Source organism: Equus quagga, chromosome 3, assembly GCF_021613505.1.
Source record: "Equus quagga isolate Etosha38 chromosome 3, UCLA_HA_Equagga_1.0, whole genome shotgun sequence".
Taxonomy (NCBI): Eukaryota; Metazoa; Chordata; class Mammalia; order Perissodactyla; family Equidae; genus Equus; species Equus quagga.
In genome coordinates, this window is record NC_060269.1 from 31,437,699 (window position 1) to 31,461,230 (window position 23,532).

A 23,532-nucleotide genomic window follows, 5' to 3' on the forward strand; every position below is an offset into this window, starting at 1 on the left:
CCTATTGCTACCTCAGAGTTCTATTAGTGCCATATCCATATTTTTTACTAATCAGTCAGTCAGATTTGTAGATCACAACATATGGCTCAAGCAGGAAGACTATTTTTTATTTATTTTGTACCAATAGCTCAGAATTCAGCAGTCTGAGTTGATTTTTTGACAATAATGTCATTCTTCTCCGTCTGGTCCTCTGCATGTTCAATGGTGATTTAGCTTTCTAATGAGAATTTAAAGACTCAACACTCTGATAATAGAATCCAAGTAAAGCTTGAGGAAAGGATGAGACTAATGCCACAGGGAGGAAGCAGATGACAGAGTTATTGAGGAACATGGGTATTAATTTACAAGAGGGAATTTAAGAGACTCTGTTATAGAAATATTGCTTTAGAATTCTTGCTACATTGAGATCTGAGCACCAGGGCTCCTAAATTTCATTATAACTGGATTCACTTATAAGTTATATTGATTTCCTTGATATAAAAGGCTAGATTCAGCTTGTTGAGCAATAGTTCCTGAAATAAAATTTGTGACTTTTTTCCCCCATTACAGAACAATATAAAAACACGCCACCATAATTTATGTGTCTCTGTGTGTACGTGAAATAAAAAACATATTGCCTTTTAAAAGAAAAAAAAAATGACTGGGAAGATGAAATTCCCTTCTTTAGTTGGGAACATCATACACACTAAAATAAACAAGCCACTCAGTACCCGTTCTCAATTTAAGTATCATTGAAGAATCCAGAGAGAAAAAAAGAACCTCTACCTGGAACAATGGTGCTCTCGGGAAACGCTCTTTGATTGTCTGTGCTCTGGAGCAGTGAACATGCCAGCTGTACAGCAGACAGCATATTTACATATGAAAAGAACAAATTTGGTTCAAATCACTGTTGTCATACCAGAAGACTCGCATTCTCCAGCTTGTCCCCTACTCCCTCAGCTTCTCTCATGTCAATCCTAAGAAAATTCTATTTTGTCTTGTTTTCACGAATATTACCCAGGTGACTGAGACTCCCTCCTCAAACAATTGGATTAAAAACAAGCCTATGCCCGCATCTCTTCTGGTTTTGATATCCCACGCTACGTGCTGTAAACACGCACTGGTCTGGCATCAGCATCTAATGTTGCAGACAGACTTGGCTCTTTACGTGCATGCTCCAAATCCACGATCCACTTTAGAAACAACAAGTGCTTGCTGTTTTCTGCTGCTCTTTTCAGCAGGAACATATGTGCTGCTTAAGAAAAGATGAAAATGTTATTCCAAGAATGGAAGCAGGTCCCTCTGAATGCTAAAAGAAATATTGTGAGTCAGTTAATGGAAATCTGTAGTGTTAGAACTAGAATCACAGAAGTAAGAGGAAGAAACAGGGAACAACCTTAAGCCTTTTACTCACCCAGAGGCCAAAGATGACAACGTTTTTCCAGAACTACCAGTTTGACATGGAAGCCAATAGAATTCCCATTCAGGACAAGCATAGAGCCCTCAGTGGATCGAGTAATGCGTGTGGCTTAGTGGGGAGAGGCTGCTTGCCTGATTTACTTCTGAACCAAAAGATGAGGCCAGCATGGTTAGTAGAGACAGTGAAGTTACAGGAGAGGGGCAGGAAAGGCAGGGCCTGAGCTACGAAAGGTGGATGGCTAAGAGAAGTGTGCTCAAAGTTTCTAAACTCCAACTGAGGACACAGAATGATGTCTTGGAGGTATTTGGGGGTCTTTAAGGAAAAGTAAAGGAAATAGGTGGCTGGCCTGTTGCCTTCAGGGGTTGACAGTCTCCTGAGGGATTCTGAGGTCCACATGTCTGGGCAGGAAGCAGCACGCAGTCTGAAAAGCAGTTGTTCTATCTGGATGATTTCACACGCAACACATTGACTCATGGTCTAGGTTTCACCAAATCTTGAATGAGGCAATTTTTAGACATGCTTTCCCAAATGAAAATGTTTTAGAAGAATTACATTGTATGTATTGCACTTAAGGGCTTAAATTTTAGAATGTAGTGCTTAAATTAAGGTGACTTTAAAAATTTTAGTAATTTTTTTTTCCTATAAATGTATTAGGCTTGGTAGTTATATGCAGTATTAACAGTGTTTTTTATGAAATGGCTGTCCTTATAATGCCAAATATTTTACAAGTAGATTAAAAGTGTTAAAGTCATACACAGATAGATTAGGAAATAAGGGGAGGAAAGGGAAGAATGGGAGGATAGATAGTCTGGGGGAATAATTAACCTATCATTTTATTGTCTCCATCTAGAACATCCTTTGGGAGAGGACAAGTTTTGAAGAGCTTGAAAAAGATAACCCCCCATTTCTCTTGAATCTCTTGAGTCAATCATATGCATGATTTTACTGCAGACAAAAGAAAAATCTCAATGTGCCTGTTAAACATAGGGCTTTACGGGTGTCAATTCTTCCATCATAAGATGGTTGACTCACAGGAAATAAAACAAGGTTGGTACAGATAAGCTAAAGCTAGAAATGACTAGTGATCCAGGAGACATGAGACAAGAGGAGGAAGACGGGTGAGTCTGTAGGTGAGAAAGCACATGTATGCTAGCTTGAGGGCAGAAAGGGTCTAATTATTAAGAGCAAAATCCACAAGTTCAACACTATGTGGAAACAACAGATCTGATGACCTGAATGTGGGAGAGACTGGTTCTAAGAGAACCAGTTTGAAGGAAACAAGAAGCATACGTCTCAGAATATTTGGGATCTCCAAGGAGAATAGCTCAAGCCTAAAGCTCAGCAGAGCACCTGCTAGCTGAATGTAGAATGCTTCAGAGCCCTAGCTACACAGGAAGTTTCAGAACCAAAGAGAAGTAGTTTACACTACCCAAATTCAAATTAAAGAAAAACCACCTTCTCAGCTCTTCCAGGACACGTGGTAGACTAGATAAGATAAGAATACAAGACACTTTCTGTTTGAAGGTCTCCTTGGCAGTTCTTACTTGCTCTGTGTAGTAAACAGCCAAAGGTTCAGGTCATAGATTCCAGTCCTGAGTGACTTTGGATTTGTTATGGAGCCTCAGTATCCTCATCTGGATAATTATAATTATTCTCACTGAGTGCTTGTAAAGATTCAATTAAATATGAAAAAAAAGAGTTGTTAAATCCCTAATCATGTATTAATAATGCATTTCTCACATTCATATGTATCAGCTCAAACACCCTGTAAAACAGGAATTATTATCCACCACGTACAGATAAGGAATCAGAGTTTCAGAGAGAGTAAGGGATTAATCCCAGATAATTGTTAAAATAATACCATTAAGCAAACACTTACACACCTAGCACCATTCTTGGTGCTTTTAAGTACACTACCTCATTTAGTCCACAAAACAACCCAGTAAAGATGAGTTGTTCCAAGTCATGCAGGTAGCCAGTAGCAGAATCAGGATTCATACATTCCCAGGATGGCAGTCCAGCCCATGCTCTCAAACACTGCCCTTGTATGGCCTTTCCTCAGTGTTGTTACATGTTGTAAGCTGAAACTGAAGCTCAAATCTCTGGACTCCAGCCTATTTCCACTATTTTAGTTGCCTGTTACGCTTGTTATTTGTATATGTATGTTCTTAAGAGCATCTGTGGAAGAAGATCACTTGCTCCCTGAGGCTGCCATAATACAAGAATTCCAAAGTTACTTTGTGAAGAATTTTGGGCATCAAATTCTATGCAGGTAGGCAATCATCAGCTGCATAGTCCAATTCTAGAGCCCAACTTTTTCAGCTCAGCCTGTGACTGATTGTTCTTGTAAATTCTCTCTAGAAGAACCCTAAGGCCAGTAAAACTGTATCCTTTCTAAATATAATTAGCTAACAACAAAATATCAATGATTAAATAATGGTATTCATTGAGAATTTTAAAATGAATTACTCTTTTCAAATAATTGTGTGAGTAAAAATTATAAGACATTTCAAGGGTATACATAAATATATACATTTATTTATTTTATGACGAAATTTGTGAGGAAAAAGCAATGACATTCGTGCATGCATCCACTCCATGGATATTTACTGAATGTCTAAATGTGTCCAGCATGATTCTAGGTGACAGTTTCATAGCAGTGAACAAGAAAGCAAGTTTCTTATTTTATAGAGCTTATAGTCTTGTGGGACACGAACTTAAACAAAAATAATTTAGTGAGCATTCTAAACAGGGTGATTAAATTGAGAGTGTTGGGAGACCAGCCCCGTGGCCCATGGTTAAGTTTGTGTGCTCCACTTCTGTGTGTCTCTTCTTTTCATGGATTCAAATCCTGAGCGTGGGCCTACACACTGCTCATCAAGCCATGCTGTGGTGGTGGCCCACATGTAAAATAGAGAAAGATTGGCAGCACATGTTAGCTCAGAGCCAATTTTCCTCACCAAAAAAACCCAACAACAACAAAAAATTGAGGATGTTGGGGGAAAGTGGATCAGGAAAAGCTTCTCTAATGAGGTGACGTTTGAGCTGTGACCTAAAGCATACCAAGGAGCCAGTGGAGGGGGAACAACAAATGCAAAGGCTCAAATGTTTGGCCTGTGTAAGAAGCAAAAAGAAGACCAACAAGGTGGATGCAGAGTAAGCTGGCAGTTTAGCACAGATAAGGTGAGAATGGCCTGCTCCTGAAGACCCTTGTAGGATGTGGTAATATATTTCAATTTTATTCAAAGTGAAGTGGAAGCCACTGGAGGATTTTAAGCGGGGAGTGAAGAAATCACATTTATATTTTTAAAACAATTATTTTGGCTCTTCCATTAGGAAGGGACTGTGCAGGGACAAGAGCAGATGCAAGCAGACCCATGAGGACTTCCCTGACTGGCCCAGTGAGAGCTGATAGTGGCTTAGAATTGAACGACAGTGGTGGCAAAGGAGAGAGGTGGTTAAATTCAGAATATATTTTCAACATAGTACTTACAGGATTTAAGGATGATTTGATGTGAGGTTATGGAAAAAGAAGAATCAAGAAAGAATTATAGTTTGGTGACTTGAGTAACTGAATGGATGGTGGTATATTTTATGGGCATGGACATCATGGGGGAAGAAAATGTTTTGGGGGACAGGAATGGGAATCAAGAAACCAAGTGTTAGCTCTCTTAAGTTTAAAATATCTCCTAGACAAACAAGTGGAGATATCTACTAGCCAGTTGAAGATGGGAGCACCTGAAAAAATGAGGGCAAGAGTTACAAATTTTGGAAACAAAAGCCCATAAATCTTATGTAAAGCCATGGGCTTTGGAATCAGAGTGAGAGGGTGTTAAAGTTTTGTGAGTATTGGGATAAAACTGGTATTCTGAATTTGGACAAGTTCTTACCCGGGAATACCTTTCTTGCTGCAACTGACTTCTGCCACCTTACCACTGCAGCTAAGAGCCAAGAGCGATCTCTTTGTCATTGGTAAAGAGGAGGTGATGTAGGAATAAGAGGCAGAGTGGTTGAAAAGCTTTGGGCTGCAGACAAGTCACCTAGTCCCTCTGAGAGTCAGCCTCTTCCATGGTAAAACAGAGAGTACTACTATTGCCAACTATAAAAGGTCAAAGCTCAAGTAAGAAGCATCTGGGAAAAGACTGTTTTGTATAAGGGAAATGTAAAGGGACTCTTCTTTAATCCTGCATTCAACTCTACTAGGGCTCTTCTCTTCCCCATGGCATGGTTCCCACGTGGCCTAGGATACATTTGGATGCCATCTGCTTGACAAAAAGGCTCACTGACAAATTTCAGCCACACAGGCAGCAGCATGAGGGGATCTTGCTCCCTCATAACCTTAGTGGCTTTCAACTTTACACAAAACAAAATCACTGAATGAACACAAGGCCCTAGGCAGGCCTGATTCCTCAATTACACATAAGTAGCAACAGATGCTGCAAAAGTAGACCTGTTCCAGTGGCCAGCCGCTCTCAGTAATGAGACAACGGAGGGAAGAAAGTAATGAGGTAAATCACACAGAAAGAGAAACTGGATGGGGCTGTTGATCTTGGATAAAAAACACAAATAGAGTAGAAAGTGAATATTTTTTTACAAACCTCTAATTTAACAAATAATTTACTAAACCTACGTGGAACAATCAATTTAGGCCTGTGAAATTAAACCTGGTCAAAGATCTCCCTTAATTAAAAGCTCTTATAGTATCTTACCCAGAAAGAAATGTGACGGGAAGAATATACATAATTTATCACAACAAAATTCAGTAGTTAAACGATACAGTCGTGGCAAGAGGAAGTGGGAAAAAGAGAGCTTTGATCTCTCATATACTTTTCGTTTATTAACTGTGTCATGTATCTCAACCTCCTGAGAGTGCCAAGCTGGAATTTAGACCAATGTCAATAAGAACAGGCCCCATTCCAACTGCAGCACACATTAAATCTTGAGTTGCCAGAAACCACTACCCACAAGACAGACCTGTTAAGAAGCTCTAATTGGTTCATTTTCTCTTCTTTTAATTAAATCTCTATTTCAGCAGTACAAAAACAATATGCAGGTCTTACATAACTTTTTATTGTCTTCCCTTTCCCAATCCTGTATATGCTTCTACTTCCTAACCTTACTTGAGCAAGTAACTCAATTCATCTCTGAAACATGAATAGTGGCAAGCACCTAGAGGGCCTGTTGTAGCAGCAGAGATAAAATGTGAAAAGGCTACAGCCTAACAGAAGGAGTTCAGTAAGGGATAGCAATTATCACACACAAAAATGCAGTGCTAAGACCTCTGTTCAAGGAAGTCCTCACTGAGTGTGATAAAGTGATTCACCCAAGGTCATATCCAAAAGCATTTGTTACATATCAGTTTAAGCGCTTTGTATATGTTAAATCATTTAATCCTAATAAGAACCTTACAAGGTAGATACTGATATCCTTCCCATTTCACAGAGAAGAAAACAGAGATTCGCAGACATTGTGTAATTTTTCTAAGGCCACATGGCTAGGTAGTAACAAAGAAAGGATTCAAACGCTGGTAGTTGGCTTCACACTCCCATCTCTCTGCTGGTAAGCTATGTTGCTGCCCCATTCAGCTTATAGACTAAAATCTGAGCCTGAAATGCAAATCCACTTCTATTAGTTGTCTATTGTTTTTGCTGTGTTGTTGATAGATGGTTGTTCTGAAAAATATTTCCTCAAAAGTCTTGCTAGTTACCCGATGCTGTCAAAATTGAGAGAGCTCAAAGACACATCGAGAAGATTCTTGTGTATGCAAACTCTGCATGGGTAGGCAATTGTCAGGGTCACAGCATGGCTACAGGGTCTGCTGTGACAGGCTCAGCCTGGCCTGTGCCTTCTCTGAGTTTCAGGTAGCATAGCCCCCAAGCCAGTAAGATTCAATTCTTCCTGATACCTCATTGCTTGGCAACCCCAGGAGCTTCCCAGGTGTAATCTGAAACTGGCCCCCATATGAGAAGGGCAGGGAGAGACTGAAGAAAGACACAGAACACTCCAGAATGGTGGGTGGCTGGTTTACTAGGCAAGGAAACTTCCTTAGGAGGCTTGGGAAGCTGCAAAACCAGTAGATCTCCACACCTGCCCACCAAATCTTAAAACTTTATATAGATGCATTAACTGGATTCAGTCACATAAACCATCCAGATAGTCTCAATACTACATTTCTATCTCAAGGCTGCATCCTTAGGGCAGCTTCTGGGAACAGGGAAGGCAAACGGAATGCACATTCCAAGGACAGGGGAGGGAGTGGGGAGCCTCCAATTGCCCAGCTCCAGCTTGCAGATCAACCAGGGTGACGTCTTCTCAATGACCTCCCTCAACACACCTACATATAATTTGCTACCAACAGAACAATGTTTAAAGACTTGTGTTCACTTAGAATTTTAAAACAAGTCCCTAATACACGTGCAACAATTGTAAAATATTGCAAGGGGATTTCTAGAGCCTTAATTTGTTTTTAGAGTGGGATTGTAAGTAATAAAGAGGAAAATGTAAATGAGCATTAAATTCATTACCTTGGAACATGAGCTTCAGGATTTTGTTTCATATATTTTGCTACTTTTTTGCCTGAAATGTTTTCTGTGTTCCTTCTAAACCAACTGAAATCCTGCTCATCCTTCCAAGTGCTACTCCACAAAGATGCTGTTTCTGATACCATAGTTACATTTAATGACTGATTTTCAGTACTTCCATAGTTTTTGGCTTATGCCTTTATTTGCCCTTATCACAATCTGCCGGGCATTATAGATGTTCGTCTCCACCACCTCCTGGAAATTCTTAGGAAGAAGAAATCAGTAAGGACGGGGTACAGCCTGATGGTTGGAAGGAGGAGCTTCAGAATCAGACAAATCTAACTTGGATTCTGATTCTGTTACTCAACTTCCACAAGATCTTTGGAAAGCTGACCATGGAGAATCTTAGATTTTTCATCTCTTGAGTGAAGGTAATATGGGACAGTATGCTCTGTACTCTGACTCCTGGGTTCAAATCTTGGGCTATTACTTTACCTGTTCATATCTAGGATTCCTTTCCTGTAAAACAAGGATGATAAGAGAGTAGTAGAGCAATAATGATTTCACATAATGAAATTGTGAGAATTAAAGTAGTTAATTTAAGTAAATTATTTAGAACAATGTAGGGTGAACAAATAAACACTCAATAAATGTTAGTTATTTTTAATGTTATTATCCCATAGAGTTGTGGTGAGGAAAATACAGCATCCTGTTTATAAAGAGGTAACCACATAGTAGATGCCCAAAAAGCAGTAGCTGTTATACTGTGCAGTGACTATGATCTTCCAGTACTTTAGAAGGTGCTCCCCCAAAATTGCTGTTCAATGGAATGTGATGTTTTTTAAGGGAAGTGTCATATTGGAAGAATAAAAAAAATGGCATCGATTTATAATAAGGCAACAAAATAGGTTAAGCACAGGTCTTGTCTAATTCTTAACAGTTGCTTCTCTTGTTGCTTGACGATCATCTTGTAGCTTACATGAAGAAGTAATATTTTTATCATTAGATTAAATACAAAAATATACTTTTGTGCTTGGTATTCCCTTTAGCCGGCCCAGCATACCAAGCAGAGGGTAAAAATACTAAAGAAGATATACTAAAGTCTTCTATTCTCCCACTGGAGCTTTAAAAAAGTCAGAGCTTTATAATCGTTTATGGAACACAGACCAGCAGGAGAGTAGAAGTGTGAACACAGGAGAGAACTGGTAAGTTTAGCCTCCTAAGAATTTTTTCTTTTAGAGAAACGTCTAAAACAATGCCTGATTTATAGCAATTCATAAAGTCTGAATGGACCTGACATGCAGGTTAATGAAGGCCTTAGCAGGCTATAAAAGCTGCCTCTGTAAAGAGATGAGACTGTTTTTGTGCAGCTTGTCAATTTGGGCACATTTTTATGCACATTTTCAAATTCTGAACACAGAAAGCTGATCACATAATTTACAACTTTTTTTTTCTAACTGGGCTATTGGACATATTGGCTCTATATACAAAATCCAAAATCAGTACACATAATCTAATATACGATGTGACAGAAGAACTTAGTGTTTAGAGTCAGCAGTGTCCTGGACAAAGCTTTAACAACCAGAGAGGATAATCTCTCCTTATGGAAAGCCTCTGTAATATCTGAAGTAACCTACCTAATGACATCTTGTCATTGTACCATGACATAATGTGATAAGAGTGAATTTTAATCACTGAATTCTACGATGATACACATCCTTTACCTGGTACAGGTGTATAGTGGGTTGCTTATCCACAAGCCTTTTTTTTAATCCTCCATTTCCACAAGCAAGCACAAGCAGTGCACTTTAATTTGTCTATTTAATCACACTATGTGTGGCAGAACTGACACGGCTTGCAGAGTGAATGTGAAGTTAATTTCTTATAAAGCACTTGCAAACACTGATGTTTCTATACATATCGCTATTCCCAAAGACCAGGAAGCAGATGAATGAAGAATCCTATTTGAGAACAGAGTTTTCATTTTCTCTTCCAGGAAGACAAGCTGGCTGGCGTTTCTATATGTAGCTTGGTTTGATAATAAAGTATTTCTTGCATGCCTTTTGTGTGCACGTTTTCTGAATTTGGAGTCTCTATCTTGTTCCAAGCACCAGGCATCTGTTTATGCTGCTCTCCTGGTCCAGAATGGGATTCATCCTTTTCTCTTGCTATTTGAATCCTGTTTTCTTCCTTCAAAAACTGGCTCTAATCTTCCTTAAGAAGCCTTTCTTGACTACTCCTTCCCATACTAGTTTGATCCTTTACACAATCTCTTACATTCATAGAGACTGAAAAACAGCTCAGCTTTGAAGAGTCTTTTAATGACTTTAAGGATCTTAGTTTGACCTCTCTAATTATACTATGGGCTAATTGAAGGAAAATGGCAGAATTTTACTCCTTCACATATGCCCCTTTTCTTGTTCAGCTTATTCAGGTTCTTTATTTATTGCTTCTTTTTTAAATTTTTTTTAAAGATCAGCACCTGAGCTAACATCTGTTTCCAGTCTTCTTTCTCCTTCTTCTCTCCCCCTCGTCCGCCTTCTCCTTCCCCTCCCCCTCCCCTGCCTTCTTCTCCCCAAAGCCCCCCAGTACATAGTTGTATATTCTAGTTGTAGGTCCCTCTGGTTGTGCTATGTGGGACGCCACCTCAACATGGCCTGATGAGTGGTGCCATATTGGCACCCAGGATCCGAACCAGTGAAACCCTGGGCCATCAAAGTGGAGCTTGTGAACTTAACCACTCAGCCATGGGGCAGGCCCCCCAGGTTATTTATTTTTAGAAAACCTCAAAACATCTGATTGTGACATTTATACAGGCGCATTACAGAGATTTTGGAAGATACAGGAAAGTATAATAAAGGAGATAAAAATTCTACCAACTTGTGATAACCGTGGTTAAGGACACTCATACCTGTTCTCCCCATCTTGTTCTTTTGTACACACAGACACAGAGGGTTAAGTAAGGGTCATGTTGTACATGTAGCTTGTTATCCTGCTTTGACAACTTTTATATTCTCGTTTTATGAAATATTCTTTTGATAGATTATTTTTAATGACTATGTAATATTCCATCTTAAGAACATATGTTTCACTTTAAAAATTAAACAACACATGCTGATTGGCTCTGAGTTGGGGATGAAATACAGTGGCCTGAACTTTCCTTCATCCATTTTGAATTTAAGGTATTAGGAGAAAAGTCAAAAAATGAGATGGTAAAACAAAAATCAAGAGGGTTAACTGTCTGAAAACGTGTGACAATATACCACCACATTGCGGAGATAACTGTGATGTACCTGTACATTGCCTACTATTGATTTGTATCTGTGAAAATTTCCACAAATTTACTATGAAAATTATAGCAGTTAATGCAGACTTATCAGTTTTAGAGAAAACTGAAAAATAAACTAAGGTTCTGTTAAATAATTTGAGCCTCAGAGTAGTCTTATTTTAAGTACTAATAAAACACATACGGGATGAGTTGGTATGTTTTAACTGCAAGAGGAAAAAGTCTTTGGAAAAAATTATTCCATAAGATTATATAGTGACTTTTAAAACAGTGTCACAAAAGCCAAAGGATCTAACAATCAGGTGGCCTTGGATCCCATGTATCTCTGTCCCTTACTAGAGGCTCACTAAAGGGTCAGGCCTGATCCTATTATCCAGACTGCTGGGGCTGGGGGTTGGTAAGGGTGAGAGTGAGAGGGGACTAGAAGAGGCGGGGGGAGTAGGATCTTACTGGCTCAGTACCTCTTTTATCCTACAGTTGTCCTACTCTGACCTTGGGATTCCAGTAGTCCAAGCACATGGTCCTTCCCTCTTCTGCCATTTCCCCTGTGGCTCTTTTTGCTTCAAGACCAGATCAACTTATAACTCGGTCTCATGCTTCATCAAACCAGCAACCCAGTTTACCGCCTTTGAACCCCAGAATTCCCGTTCTTACGACCCTATTTCCTGCGCATAAATATCGACCAAAGCCCGCTCCCCCCTGCTTGGAAAGTCACCTGGGTCTTCTGTTCAGTACAGACGCTTTCCAAATCAGTACCCGCAGCCAGCTTAAGTCCCTATGAATACAGAGGCCTTCTTTGACCTCTAAATCTAAAGCAGGTCTTCTAGTCGCAAGTTAACTGCCTGGCCCCCAGGGATGTTCTGTACAGTGGCCCTGTTTACTGTCTACACAGAACTTAACACAACCTGAAAATACTTTATCTAAAAGCTTTCTGTGTTCTCAATACAATTTGAATGAATGAATTGTTTGTACTGGTTAGAGATTTCACTCCAGTGCCCATGTCCTCACATTCCTTTCATAATCAATCTGGAGGCTGTTGATGTGCACAAAATACGTCTTTTAATGTGCCCTGTACCTGGTCATTTGGCTTCCACTGGGTATCAGTTCATCAAAGTGTAAATTAATTTCAAGAATAACTTCAAAATGTCAAAGAAGGAACACAAGGACCACACGCAAACACACACATGACATTATTTCCTATGTATCTAATATACATTAGTGCCTATTGTTTTGGATTTATAATATATGTGATATCCATATAAAATATGAAAATATATTGTTATAAGTACTCTATTGACTCTGGAGATGGTAAACGGAGGCACATGATGATAAGCACTATAAGCATAATTGGGTGGATGAGTTTAAGAAATTTCTCACAGAGATTTCTTTTATATCTTTGTCATAATTAGTCTTCTGTAGACGTTTTCCACAATGGATTCAAGAAAGAAATGTACCCAGATTTTAAGAAATTATCTCTCTTCTTAAATGCCAGCTTTGTTGAAATGAAAATAATTTTATTAAACCATAAGCAAAATCTGTTTTCTCTTAGGTTTTTAATTATTTCTTTCTTTGTGAAAATAAAAAGGGTATCAATACGCTCAAAGGAAACAATGAAAGAGATGTGGAAGCAGAGTTTCAGGTGTAAGGGTGAATTATATAATTCAAATGCAGTAAACCATTAGAAACACAGTTGACAATGGCATGAGATACTCATTTTTTTCAGTACATGCTTATCTTGTGCTAACAAGACATTTTTAGGCAATTAGCTTGCTCAATTGACTAAGCATCTCCTACCTCATTTACTTGAATAAAGATATGCAGCAGAGAAACTTCAGCAAAAGACAATGATGATATAGTGGCATACAGACAAGGCAGAAACAAGTCTTTGCCGGAAAATACCTTATACAAAGCAATATACCACTTGGCAAAATTAGCGTGCTGTTTTCCCAATTTGAAAAGCAAAGCCATTGAAATTCTCAATTTATTTGAATACTTGGGTAAAAAAATAGAGAATCAAATATCAAAAATTTATTTGGAAAATTAGGTGGAAAAAAACCTCCTACCTTATTTCTTCTATATTTTTCCTAGAATTATTTTTTGTTTTAAGACAGTTGGGTTTTTCTTATTAAATAAATATGCACATTCTTAAACAATGACACAAATATTTAAGAAATCATTATTCTTTCATTACTCATTATGAAACGAAGTTAACCATATAACAGGTGAAGTCTTAAAGAATTTGTGGGATTTAAAAAAACCAAAGAAAAAAAGTGTTAAAAATAATACAGTAAAGTCTACAAGGGTTTAGGTGTAATGTCTTTGAAAGAGTAGTTTTTTAAAAAACTTCTTCAAGAAATAGTACAATTGAGAATCCTAACGTACTAAGAAGCATAATAAACAGTATGGGGAATGTATCTTCCAAGATCAATAGCATAATTCCCTGAACAATCTAAATAACTTTCTTTGTTTATTCATCAGGCATTTCTTGCCACTTTATAAGATAAAATTATTTGTTAAGAATTCTAGTGTATTTTTTGAATAAGCATAAAAAAAGAAAATTGAGGGTTTTTTTTAAATGAGAGGAATATTATTATGGATGTATTCTTGCAGCTGCTTAGCTCTTGGATCTACGATTCAAAACCAGAAATATAAGTGACAACAGCATCGCTACTGAATTTGACTGGGCTTTCAAAACAAACAGTATAGTTAGGCCCTGGAGCAAGACTGATAACCTTAATTGAAATAAAAGACAGGTGTTTGGCCCAAGCACACTGTCTCTTGAAAACTGGCCACCACCGTGTTTGCCTAACTCCAGTTGCTTCTGCCTTCTTCAGACTCCGCCTGTTCTCCAGGATGCAAATAACAAGGCTTTGTCTGTTTTTTGAAATACACTAAATCACTCTAACAAATCTTCACTTTTCAGAAGTCCTCTCAAAAAGGTAAAGAATGAATCTCTTCTCTTAAAAATGAAAGTTGAGGGCTGGCCTGGTGGTGAAGTGGTTGAGTTTCCTTGCTCGACTTCAGCAGCCTGGGGTTTGTGGATTCAGATCCCAGGCACGGACCTACACACCACTCATCAAGTCATGCTGTGGCAGCATCAAAATAGAGGAAGGTTGGCACAGACGTTAGCTCAGGGACAATCTTCCTCAAGCAAAAAGAGGATGACTGGCAACAGATGTTAGCTCAGGGCCAATCTTCCTCACCAAAAAGAAAGAAAAAAAGAAAGAGGGATAAATGAAGGCTCAGGTAGCAACAGTTACAGCCAGTGAGTCAAGAGGTGCCTAGGCTTCTTTGGATCCTCAACTCCCTTTCTGAAAATGAGTTATTTCTATATCTGACAACAGCTGAGAACTCTCTACAAAAAAAAAAAAAAAAAAGTATAGCTTTATTGGTGTTATCACAGAAGTTCTTTGAGTTTTTACATTTCTGTTTCTCAATACTAGGGATAATAAAAAAATCTAGAATCCTTAAATTATAGCACCTTATAGCTATATTTGTAACAAAATAAAATGTTAAAAAAATTATACCAAAACCAAGAACACTGACAACACTAAATGCTGGTGAGGATGTGGAGCAAAAGAAACTCTCATTCGTTGCTGGTGGGAATGCAAAATGGTACAGCCACTTCAGAAGATAGCTTGGCAATTTCTTACAAAACTAAATATATTCTTGCCATATGACCTAGCAATTGCACTCCTTGGTATTTACCCAAAGGTGTAGAAAACCTATGTCTTCAAAAAACTTGCACATAGATGTTTATAGCAGCTTTATTCATAATTGCCAAAACTTGGAAGAAACCAAGATGTCCTTCAGTAGGTGACTGGACAAATAAATTGTGGGACATTCAGAAAATGGAATATTATTTAATGCTAAAAGGAAATAAGCTATCAAGCCATGAAAAGAAAATTAAGGAAACTTAAATGCATATTACTAAGTGAAAGAAGCCAATCTGAAAGGGCTACAGACTTTATAATTCTAACTGTCTGATATTCTGGAAAAAGCAAAACTATGGAGAGAGTGAAAAGATCAGTGGTTGCCAGGGGTTAAGGGAGAGAGAGGGATGAACAGGCAGAGTACAGAGGGTTTAGAGCACTGAAAACACTCTGCATGTTACCATAATGATGGATACATGTCATTATATATTGTCCAAATCCATAGAATGTACAATACCAAGAGTGAACCCTAATGTAACCCATGGACTCGGGGTGATAATGATGTGTCAACGTAGGTTCATCAATTGCAACAAATGTATGAATCTGGCAGGGGATGTTGAAAAGAAGGAGGCTGTCTGTTTGCGGCGACAGGGTTTATATGGGAAATCTCTATGCCCTCTTCTCAGTTTTGCAGTGAACCTAAAAGTGCTCTAAAAATAAAGTCTATTAAAAGAGAAAACAAACAAAACAAAAAAAATAAACTATATATAACTATTGTCCTAATAAATTATGCTTCAAAATGTAATATTATGAGAAAAGGATATAAATTTAAAAGCCATTTTATTATATAGTAAAAACACATGTTGCTAAACTAATTGGGACTTCACCAAAAACCACTATGGGTAGTGAATGTATATATTTCAATTTGCCCATAACTTTATTAAATATGTATATTAATTTTTAAAGACTTGGATACTAAAATATATCTACTCTCTGTATATGAAATTGAACATATACATGTATGATTCTATAAAACTGCATTACAAAGAAAAATGTAAAGATACTGGTGACCTTTCATAATATTTTGGAACCATGAGAGGGAAAAAAAAAATAACCTCTTTCTAAATAGTTCATATCAAACGTATTTTTACCCTCTTTAAATACTATTTTGCAGCTAAGTTACTAATAGCATCTTGCAGTCATACCTGCTTCAAACACAAAGCAGGTCCCCCTCACGAGCCAAGTAGTGGATCACCTTGAGTGCACATGTTTAATTCATTCTTGAAAAAAAGTTACAAATTTCTACTTGTGACAGACTTTTAGAGTTGCTTAAGGAAGTCAAAGTTTTGAATTAAATTCTCAAATGCCGAGGATCCGCCCACAAAATCAAGATGGAACAGGAGGAGGACATTTTTGAGTGAGTGAGACTGAAAGAGAGAAGAATCTTGTAAATGCCGTAAAGGAAAACTCAATGTCAGGCCAGTCTCCAGCCCAAGGAGTAAATAATTAGGCACATGGATTTCCAGAAACATTGATTAGCAACAAAATCCAGTCACTGCATGAGAAGGAGTGCTGGGCACTGAATTTGTGGTCTGCAGACCTAGTTGTCAGACACAACTCTGTCACCACTGAACCCTATGTCCTTGGGTGGTGAACTGACCTACTCCTCAGCTCAGATTCTTTACTTATAAATTAGAGAAAATACTACTTACCTTATAAAATGAAAGTTTTTATAGAGCAAAGTTCATAAAAGTTTGTAAAAGGTACGCTATAAGTCAGGTACCTACAAGTTGCAAACTGTATATACAAATTATTATTATAATAATAAATAAGATGGAATTCCTTACCAAGGATGAATTCCAACTGTGGTTCATTTGGAGTCTTCTGAATACCTATAAATAATAGGTACAAACTCAGATGAAAGATATTTAACTTATTATCATAAATATGTCAATGAATATAATCATGTTTCACTCTGCCCAGAATGTAGAAACACATTATTTGGCAGAATGAATAAACTCAGTTAGTCAGACTTATAAGCAGTTGGTTTTCAGAATGTAACATAATATTTGTAGCAGAATGAGATATGACTAAAGATTTGACTGATCTATTTAGCTCTATGGCAGTAACGAAACTCAGAAATACTGTTTTTGTAAGCTATGACAAGTTCAAAACATTTTTCAGTGGCATCTGTTTCTTTTGGATGCATAGAGACAGAGCAGTAACCTTCAAAAAAGATGAGCTCCCCAAAGTACTCTCTTAGATAGATTTTTCTTTCAAACTACTTGGATCTGCTGTAAATAGAAAATTATTAATTAAAAAGATATCTCTGATTGGGTTATGAAAGACATGATAGTGGTTATTCTGCCAGTTTTTTGATAGCTCAAACCAACATTCTGTTAAATATTTCTATTCCTTTTTTGGAGATTTTTAAAAAATCCAGTAACATGGCTAAATAATTTAAGATGAAGTGGGCTGGAAAGTGAGTCTGAGACTAAAGGTAAGGAAGTGTGAACACGTAATGGTTAAGAGGTAGAAAGATCAGACTGTGGCAAGTAACTAGGTCGTAGGTAGATGCCCGAAGACCACACACAGTGCAGGGCCTTCCTAAACAAAAGCGGATGAGGACCGGGGTGCCATTTCTTACAACCCATGGGTGGCCAAGGCAGCAAAACCAAAATGTATGGAAAAGTAAACCATTTGGCAATAAACGTAAGAATATTATAAGAATCCTTTCCTTGTTTATTTTTACTGGTGCGTTGATCAGGTACAATTTAAATTTACTAGCATTTGGTCACTAATACATTGTTAGAACCATCTCTTTGCATAAAAATCACTCATTTTTATTCATAGAGTTCACTTTTTTTGCAGAGTAACCATAATTTTTTCTCCTGCTGACATTTAACCATGCTATGGTTAACAATTTTAGACTTTCCAACAGGGGTTAGAATGACAATCATTAGGTAGGTCTTTGTGCATTTCAAATAGCGTGGATTTTTAAAAAGGTTATTAACAATTAACTCTGCTGTAAGCTCTGACAGCCAAAGTTCTCAAAAAATGCATCCAGCCAATACCACTTTCTAAAGATTATTTTTATAATGTAAATTAAGCAAGAGGTTGGGCATATGTTTGCCAGTGTTAAATAATTGAGCACTAGGAATCTTCTGAAAAGAAAAGATAACGACACAATTCATGCTAAACAATAAAACCCAAACCCTGGAATTTTAAACATGAGAGAATACATACATTTCTTCCCATAATTTTAATTACTTGAGTAGAACAAAAACCAATCTTAATGTTTAAATGCGAATCTTGGCCAAATCTCCAAGCTTGCTCTCTTTATGTAACTTAGCACTCTATGGTATGGCAGCAACAATCTAAGCATCTAGTGTAACCATTTTGCCCTAATGTCTTTGGTTTTAAAGAGAAAATTTCTATGTTCCAAAAAATAATTCCACATGAGAGTATATCAATGCTAAATAGAAGGTGTTCTTAAAAAGTATTTATTAGGGTCCTAATGAATATTCAAGAACTTTGATTCTGCTATTTGATATGTAACCATTTCATGGACTATCACTTATCTCATCCAAGATAAAAGATGAGAGGCATAGCATAGATTCACAACACCAAAATAAATAGCACAAAGGAAAAAGTTTAATCTCACGCTATTTGCAAGAACGCGTTTCTGTGAATACACATGCATGTGTCTGTTTAGTACACTCAATTTGCATTTTCAGAGAGTTACAAGAATGAGTGCGCACATACTTACTTGTGAACTGAAAGTCCCCCGTATCATTTGCCGGTGTGGGAAGAAAGTGCTGGCCTTCTTCTGATGCTCCTTCCTCTTTGATTTCCATGATCAACCTTCACAATTGTTCAGTCTTTCAAGTTTTCGTGCTGAAATGTCAGTGCCAATGATTCCTGGTTTAATATAGATGTATCTTCACACTAAAGACCTGATATCCCACTCTGAAATTCTGCATTTAGGAAACAATAGCAAAAATCTCAGTTACTTCAGAGTTCAGTATAAAGCTAAGAATAAAGGTAGATAGAGACTATAACTACCTTCCTGTCCCTCCCACTTTTACTTTTAGGACAAATGCACCCAGTTAATGTACAATAAACTCTGTATTTAATGGGTATTCTCTACGCAATTATTTTATGGTCATATGAGGAACGTGTAAATTTTGAAATTACATTCTTTCTCTTCTGGTTCATTCTATAAAATAGCAGTTAGCTATAGGGGCTGCCAACTTAATATGCACCTGATTTAGTCGCAAGATCAGATAGCATCTTGTTAAGGCATTAGCAAGTTTTGCCAAGGTAATGGTACTATCATTCCTTCCATTAGAACTGCCCTTTATGCTCATCTCTCTATCCATCCTTGTTAGAATGTTATTGATGAGCACATAAAGATAATTTGGCATGACTCTCTTCTTCAAAGATGAGCCAACAGGTTGTACAGGCAATTTTCCAATCTCATCATCATCCATGGAGTCTTTTGCTGCTTTGCTTGATAAAGGTTTAATTGTTTAATGATTGGGGTATATGGTGAAAAGAATGAATAATAATTCTTAAAAGCCAAAGCTCAAGGGGAAATGAAAGTAACAACAAAATGATCAAAATTAGCATGGAGAAAGGAAGCTTCTCCAAGAATTTAATACCCAAATAGTTTCAAATTCATTTTGATATTTAGCATGACATACATGACCAAGAATGAATTAGAAAGAAAATCAATGTTGTTTTAAATCAAGTTACCAGCTGAATTAAAATGTATAAAAATCTTTAAATGTCTACCCAAAGTTGCTGAATGAGATAGCAGCAATCAAGTGTGCTTTGGAATACTGATTCAGTCTCCAGCTTCACAAACCCACAGCCTTACTCTTTGTTGTTCTTAACAAAGTGGATTCATCTATAATTCAGCTTTAGTTTTTTAAGATAATCTGGCAAAAATTAAATCCAGAAAGCATCTTGAATCTTTAGAAAATAGTACAATAAAGTTGCAGGCAAATACACATTTTCTTCTAAAGATACAACCAGGAATACTTTCTGGGGTAAAGGGTAAAAGGGTTACTGTGCCAAACCTGCCAATTTGAAAACTATATTTTGAGTTAAGATAATACTTTTGAATTTCTTTTTTGACAATTTAAATTTAGAAGTCTTTTTCTGATAAGGACAGACATATATTCATTGTACCACATTCTCTCAAGAACCTATGACAAATGCATTAGCGTAAGTGGAATAATATCTTTGGGAGATCATCATGCATTTGGGACTTAGATACAAGAATTTTATTAAATTCACTGTACTTCTTTTCTTCTTTTTGCTGAGAAAGATTTGCCCTAAGCTAACATCTGTTGCCAATCTTCTCTCTCTTTTTTTCCTCCCCAAAGCCCAAGTACATAGTTGTATATTCTAGTTGTAACTCTTTCCAGTTCTTCTATGTGAGCTGCTGCCACAGCATGGCTACTGACAGATGAGTGGTGTGGTTCTGTGCCCAGGAACTGAACCTGGGCTGTCAAAGTGGAACACGCCAAACTTTAACCACTAAATCATCTGGGCTGGCTCAAATTCACTATATTTCTTGACCAAAGACTCAACCTCTAATCCTGATCAGTCATCTTTAAAACTGACAAAGAGACTTAAGTAAGGTAATATGAATGAATTTTAGCAAAATAACCACTCTGCACACTAATGGTGAATAATTAATAAAATAAAAGTTAACTCTGTGTGTGGGTGTGTGTGCACTTGCATAATTTGGAGGTCAGTGGAGAAAACTGAAGATGCCTAAAAAGAGTCATTAGTATGATCCCATTTTAAGTATACTATCCATTCAAAACTAGTTCATTTACTGAAAAATAACTTCTTGAATTTTAGAAAGAATGAAGCCAAAGGATTATATGACAATCTCTTATGATTCTATTAATTTCCGTTCTACATTTGTTGCATTTGAGGACAAATTTGACATTTGATACTTGTTACCAAGGCACATACCTCAGAAGGAAGCAGTTGCATTACTAGAAAACCACTGCATTTCTAGCTGGTAAATATAGCATTTACCTATGGTTATGGTTAGGTACAATAGTTCCCTTTCTGTGTCTCTTTGGAAATTTTTTGGTTTGGAGATCACGCAAAAGAATAGATTGAGGCTTTTACATACCACAAATATATTTAAAACAGATAGCTAGAGAGACTAAACTTAATTCTTAGAGCAGAAAGAAGCCACACTAAATATACTTTATGCAAGAGAGTGACATGACCATATGTGGTTTTTAGAAAGTTTACTGGGTGTCAAAGTAGAGAATGTACTGGAACGCAGCAAATTGATATGGAAACCAATAGTTTGGTGGTTATTTTAACATTCTAGGAAAACAAAATAATAAGGAGGATCTAAGCCAAAACAGAAGCAGATGATTAGAAAAGAGAATCTGAATTCCAAAGAAACTTATAAATAAAATTACCTGGATTTGATGATGGAATTAGATGTGATATCAGAGTTGAGAATGAAAGACAGGAATTCAGGTGAAACCCAGTAAATTATGAGCCAGTAGACTAAATGGAAAATAAAGAAGGAGGAATTTTAGTCAAGGATGATGAGTTTAGTTTTAACCATGTTATTTCTGAGGTGCCTTAAGATATTCAGAAAGCAGTTGAACACATAGGTCTACATCTCATAAGAGACATTAAGGCTCTAAAAGTATATTTTTGGAAATCGTTTGCAAATGGTTGAAATCAAAGGAACACGTGAAGTCACTGAAAGAAACTGAACGTAGTGAGAAGAAGGAAAGACTGAGGATTCAACTTAAGGCACAAATTATTTAAGGGAGCAAGAAGAGAGGTTAGTTGGTAAAGGTACCAGCAGTGATAGGAGGAGCAGCAGACAGAAACAACTGAGGGAAGAATGGCATCACTTCGCTTAACTGGTGTTTCTCAAGTAAACAAGATCATTGGGCTAAGAGATGGCTAAACTTTTTTTAAGAATAGGGACACTTGAGCCTATTTAAATGCTGAAAGAACATAGCTAGAAAAACAAAAGAAGAATTGAAGATTAAGGAGAAAGGAAGATGACTTATAGGTCAAGAAAAACTCTAGATGATACAGTCTGCTGTAATGAGAGGAAGAGGAGTGAATAGAAAATGAGATATGATCTAAAAAGTAAGGGACAGAAACTTGAGAGTGTTCTCCCCAATGGTCTCATTTTTCCTCTCAAGAAAAAGGCATATTTATGAACTATGCATAAGGAGAGATTTCTCAACCTGACTTCAAAAGCACAGTCCATAAAGGAAAAGATTAATAAATTTGACTATATTAGAATAAAAATATTCTGTGAGCAAAAGATACCATAAAAAGTAAGATAAATTACACACTGGGAAAATATATTTGTAGCACAGACGTTTACAGCTTCTGTTTAAGATGTACAAGGATATAAAGAGTATTACTCCCACCATAACCTCAAAAAAAAAAAAGTTGAATAATATACAGAATTATAAGTTTTCCTTAACTAATCAGAGGAAAGATAGATGCCTGCACAGAGCAGAGCTTCCTTCCATGGGAGGAAGAGATGTCAGGCCCTAAACAAGCTGGTAATAAGAATTCAGCCACAATGTTTAATGACTTACTAAAAGTCAAAGGTGGGCTAGTAAGAGAGTATAGAGCTACTGAGAGCCACGAATTCAAGGGTAATCTACATCCACTAACAGGCTTCTCTTCTTGGACTTCACCAGATGCTCTCGAGAAAGACTGGGAGCAGAGTGAGCGTCTGGAGAAAGCATCCTTTGATGATGCAGGCCTGTGGGAAGGGAGCAGCAGTCACTGCAGGAAAAGCATGATGTACCACTTTGATCCTCCCTACAGAGCTAAAACACAGACCCTGTTGCCATCAGGGCACAAGCAAAGACTCATTGCAATTAGGGGATGGAAACAAGAAAGTGGTAGGAAAGCTTCCTGGAACTATATCATTAGAGATCCACTGATCCTCTATTGATAAGAGAGGAACAGGATCACAGAGAAAAAGTCCCATTCCCAAGACCCAAGAATGCAGACCTGCTTAAGATCAAGGCTGAAATAGGATAACAGAGAACATCTCTGCCTCTAAACACCAGGCAAGCAAACACTAAGAAACAGGTAATAGCAGGCTACCACTGGGAGAGGCATGAAAGCATAAATAGTGAACCTCTCTGATTTAGAAGTTCCCAGGAAAAGCCTAAAATGGAGGGTGGAGAACAAAGTCTCCAGCCACCCAAACCCCACCCTAAGCACAAGTGAATGTTAGAGGAATTTGAAACTAGCAATGCACTGAAGGTTAGCCACAGCAACAACGAAAGCCAAACCTAGCTCAGCTACTGACTAGATCTACTACATCCCCCAATACACAAACTAAAGGTTAGCAGAAAAAGAGGAATGCCCACTTCTAGGCGTAAGTACTATTTTATACTCTACTTCCCTACAAATCACCCAAGAAGATGAAGGTGAAGACAAAGAAGAGGAAGAAGAGGATGGAGAGGTAGGGGAAGGAGGGGAGGAGAGCAGTGCGGGAGGCAGAGGAGGAGGAAGAAGGAGAACACCAACAAAACAGTCCAAGAAAAAGCAAAAAAGAAATGAAGAGAACCAGACTCAGGTATGACCGAAATGTTGGAACTATCTGAAAAAGAACATGCCAAAGACTCTAATGGA

General features: G+C 37.5%; 1 protein-coding gene across 1 annotated transcript in view; it reads right to left on the reverse strand.

The window, feature by feature from the left end:
- Positions 1–23,532, reverse strand: part of INPP4B (inositol polyphosphate-4-phosphatase type II B) — a 749,608-nt gene that overhangs the window by 334,677 nt on the left and 391,399 nt on the right. Inside the window, exons 6-8 of the mRNA XM_046657053.1 lie at positions 19,290–19,292; positions 18,629–18,836; positions 16,707–16,751 (exon numbers count right to left, since the gene is read on the reverse strand). Coding sequence (XP_046513009.1) covers positions 16,707–16,751; positions 18,629–18,716 — 133 coding nt within the window. The 5' untranslated portion in view covers positions 18,717–18,836; positions 19,290–19,292. The remainder of the gene's footprint in view (positions 1–16,706; positions 16,752–18,628; positions 18,837–19,289; positions 19,293–23,532) is intronic.